Below are 3,638 nucleotides of genomic sequence, written 5' to 3'. Positions count from 1 at the left end.
CAAACTCTGTGAATAAATCACATGTATTTCTTTTGAAAAAGCTAACCTCGCCTGATATGAATGTTTTCCGCTTGAATGTGATTGCCTATAACTTTAGCTTAAAAATAACTTTTACCTTAAAAAAATGATGTACCAAATTGGCTAAGTGCCTTCATGGCCTTTCTTATTTTTAAATTTTCTTCTCTTTAAAAGCATAAACTTGATCAAATATGTTTTTATATAATTTTTTTTGTTTGTAATGAAAAAAGAAGATAAAAGCTCCTAAGAAGAGTTTTAAAAAATATATGTCAGCTTTTTGGGGTCCTTATGTTTATTTTATAATTTTACTCTTATTATAAATTTGTATTTATAAATTTTATGTTTCCCCCTAATAATCACCCCTAATAATAAATTATTTTATCTTTTCTTCTTCAAAACCATTAGAACAACTTTATGGAATCAACAAATAGTTTTTGCCGTTATTTCTTAAACTTTTTTTTTAATTTTAGTTTATAAATAGATTTTAGGTTATTATTTTTTTTTATCAAATATGCTCTTTTATACAAATTTTTAACGGTTGAAATCCGTTTTGCTTTTTAAAAATATGCTGAGAATCCTGATCTTAAATACAGTACATGTGTAAGTAATATTAGAAATCCAATAATAAATCATCTTTGACTATAAAACTACAAAATTATTATTAAATTTTGAGATATATCTTAACTTTTAAATGAAATAACTTCTTATTCCGTAAGCTTATAATATATAAAATTGGAGTAAGTGTTACATCCTATCTCCACATGAGATGTCAGGAAAAAAAAAACTAAGTAGTGCTTTTTTAATTTTAAATATTAGTCATTACGTGATGAGAAAGAACACGATGAGGAATAATCTGTTTCTTTTTCTTTGGTCTTAACCGACTAATTCTACTGTGCATGTACAAAAAGACACCGAGGAAGAATATTGTTGACTTGTGTAGAATACTTTATCAAGAGGCTTACATGCCATGTACACAAATTCCGCATATGTGTCATCATATATCATAAAGTGATTAAGAGACTCTCAAAAGACTATGTTACCCCTTTATGTGCATTATAGCTAGCTAGTTGGCCAACACATGGAAGATGGAACCACCACTACTATATCCCAACTCTCAAACCTTTCCACACTTGCTTTTAACTCTCCTCTAGAAAAGTTGGTGTTTTTCTTTCTCTGAGGACTCAATAGCTTTTCCTTTTTTTTCCATTCCTCTTAAATCCATGGACACAGCTCAGTGGGCACAGGTATACAGACCCCTTTTTCTGTTTTCTTTCCATATAATCATGAAATCTCTGCTGAGGGGTTGTGATTTTCAACCATAATTTAGATTATTAAGTTTTTATGTTTTAGGAAATTATTTTGATTATTGTTAGTTCTAATGGAAGTTTTACTTTATCCCTAACTTTTGTGATGTTCAGTTCAGCCCCCCCACTAAATTCAATTTTTGTTGCTGTCTTTTTAAAGATCTTTCCCTCATTTATATTTTTTTTTCCTTCTGCTATTGAAAGTACTGCACCTTTCTTTTTCCCATTTTTCCCCTTTCCACCTTCTGATAAAGGAGTATATAGGACCCAAGAAAAGTTAATAAATTTTGTTTTGTTTTGTTTTGCTGCTGTTGTAATACATGTAAAAGCAGCTTCTTTGTTTGCTTGTCTTGTTTGTTTCCTTCCTCCTCCTCCTCCTCCTCCTTACTTTTCTTTCTCCCTAAACATTTTTTTGAGTTTAAGTTATTATGGCCTTTTGCTTTCTTTTTGTTTTTATTATTTTGAATTTTGGATGTTTTTCCAGGGGATTGGAGTGGTTAAACCTATGGAAGGTTCAAAGCCTAATCCTATGTTGGAGAGAAAAGCAAGGCCTCAGAAAGATCAAGCTTTGAACTGTCCAAGGTGCAATTCAACAAACACTAAGTTCTGTTACTACAATAACTATAGCCTCTCTCAGCCAAGGTACTTTTGCAAGACTTGTAGAAGGTATTGGACTGAAGGTGGTTCTTTAAGAAACGTTCCTGTTGGTGGTGGCTCAAGAAAGAACAAGAGATCCACACCATCAGCAACAACATCAACTTCATCCTCAGCTCCAATATCAACAAAGAAGCTTCCTGATCTGACAACACAGAATTTCCCTCAATCTGCTTCTCAAAACCCAAAGATCCATCAAGGCCAAGATCTTAACTTAGCATATCCACCAGCTGAGGACTACAACAGCATATCTAAATTTATTGAGGTTCCTTACAGCACTGAAGACAAGAATCATATTAATCACAACCTTCAAAACCCAAGTTCTTCTTCAACATCTTCTCATCATCAGTTGTCTGCTATGGAGCTTCTCAAAACTGGGATTACTTCTTCAAGGGGTTTAAATTCTTTCATGCCCATGTCGTTATCGGATTCAAGTACAATGTATAATTCATCTGGGTTTCCTTTGCAAGACTTTAAGCCTGGCCTTAACTTCAGTCTTGAGGGATTTGAAAATGGCTATGGTGGTCTTCAGGGAATTCAAGAGGGTGCTGGTGCAAGGATCTTGTTTCCTGTGGAGGATTTGAAGCAGCAGGTTCCAGGCACCACTGAGTTTGAACAGAATAGAAATCAAGGGGATTCAACTGTGTATTGGAATGGCATGTTAGGTGGAGGATCATGGTAGATATTGGAGAAGGAAAATGAAAAAAAAAAAAGTAAAAAAAGACAAAGAAAAAGGTGAACAAAGGGGTTGGTGTTTTAGCTTTTGTTTTTGTTTTTATTTTCTTTTTTCTTCGTCTGGGGAGTGGCTGTTTGGATTTCTGGAGTGATCAGAACCATTTAAAAAAAATAGGGTACATGGCTTCTGTTTTTGGTTCTTTAATCCATTTCAATTTTTGGCTTTTTCTAGCTTTCGGCTTTTGATCCAGAAGAATGTGGCTGCAATCTTAAGCCATCTTTCATTTTAGGTTAAGTTTGAGAAGTTCAGACTTGATAACCTAATATTATCTAAAGACTTCAAAACCGATTTTTCGCTTTCCCGTGACTATAACTAATGTTATTGGGCTTTTACCAGGATCTTCGCGCACGGTTTGCTTCTACCACAGCAAGGAGAGGATTCACATCAGTCATCAATACTAATGTCAGGTACTATGAGAGATTCGTCGGTCATACATAAGCTGAGATTTAAGTCACTATGATAGTTTTAGCTACTAATTAATTTTAAGGTTAAAACCACTTACTATGCAGCAGGTTAGAGTACGCCTAGTAGCTAGTTTTAGTGTTGTTATTTGTAAATTGTAAACTTGGATTTTTGGTTGGTTTTTTTACTTTTGAGTGATTATGTATATAGTATTGGGACATAAAGTAAGTTGGAATGATGGCTGTCAAATCCTTTACAGCAAAAGTGGTCTCCCTATCTTTTTGCTTTCTCTTTTCCTTTCTTTTTGCGTGCCAACCGATCAGAAGTGTCAGATCTTAACAGTGTAGCGTCTTGCTCTTTCTGATTCCTTCATCCTTTCACAGTTCTAACGTAGCAACGTCCAAATAGGATCCGTAACATAACATGACTTGCTTTGTACGATCCCATTAATTTATATGCCTTTGTTATATTGCCCTTTGTAATGGTATAGTAGTACTATATATATAATAATAGATTATACAACG

At 33.7% G+C, this 3,638-nt stretch overlaps 1 protein-coding gene across 5 annotated transcripts; it reads left to right on the top strand.

Annotated features, from left to right (window-relative positions):
- The first annotated feature begins 1,131 nt into the window (after positions 1 to 1,131).
- LOC133297332 (dof zinc finger protein 1-like) lies at positions 1,132 to 3,350 on the top strand. 5 transcript variants are annotated; one of them, XM_061496453.1, is made up of 4 exons: positions 1,132 to 1,262; positions 1,807 to 2,711; positions 2,884 to 2,941; positions 3,049 to 3,350. In XM_061496453.1, exons 1-2 carry the CDS (start codon positions 1,239 to 1,241, stop codon positions 2,656 to 2,658), a joined length of 876 nt encoding a protein of 291 aa, XP_061352437.1. In that variant the 5' UTR covers positions 1,132 to 1,238; the 3' UTR covers positions 2,659 to 2,711; positions 2,884 to 2,941; positions 3,049 to 3,350. The 5 variants fall into 5 exon arrangements, with proteins under 5 accessions (XP_061352437.1, XP_061352436.1, XP_061352434.1 ...); XM_061496452.1 differs by lacking the exon at positions 2,884 to 2,941; XM_061496450.1 differs by lacking the exon at positions 2,884 to 2,941 and having other exon boundaries at positions 1,807 to 2,827.
- The last annotated feature ends 288 nt before the right edge of the window (positions 3,351 to 3,638 follow it).

Source organism: Gastrolobium bilobum, unplaced genomic scaffold (genome assembly GCF_033153095.1).
Source record: "Gastrolobium bilobum isolate Gb01-03AN ecotype WA unplaced genomic scaffold, APGP_CSIRO_Gbil_v1 utg38826, whole genome shotgun sequence".
NCBI lineage: Eukaryota > Viridiplantae > Streptophyta > Magnoliopsida > Fabales > Fabaceae > Gastrolobium > Gastrolobium bilobum.
This window is presented reverse-complemented; position numbering and strand designations above follow the sequence as displayed.

What these genes read in the sequence shown, in the direction of transcription:
- LOC133297332 (XM_061496452.1), top strand. Translation starts at nt 1,239, where the DNA reads ATGGACACAGCTCAGTGGGCACAG. An exon ending in ACACAGCTCAGTGGGCACAG is followed by an intron (nt 1,263 to 1,806) that starts GTATACAGACCC and finishes ATGTTTTTCCAG; the next exon opens with GGGATTGGAGTGGTTAAACC.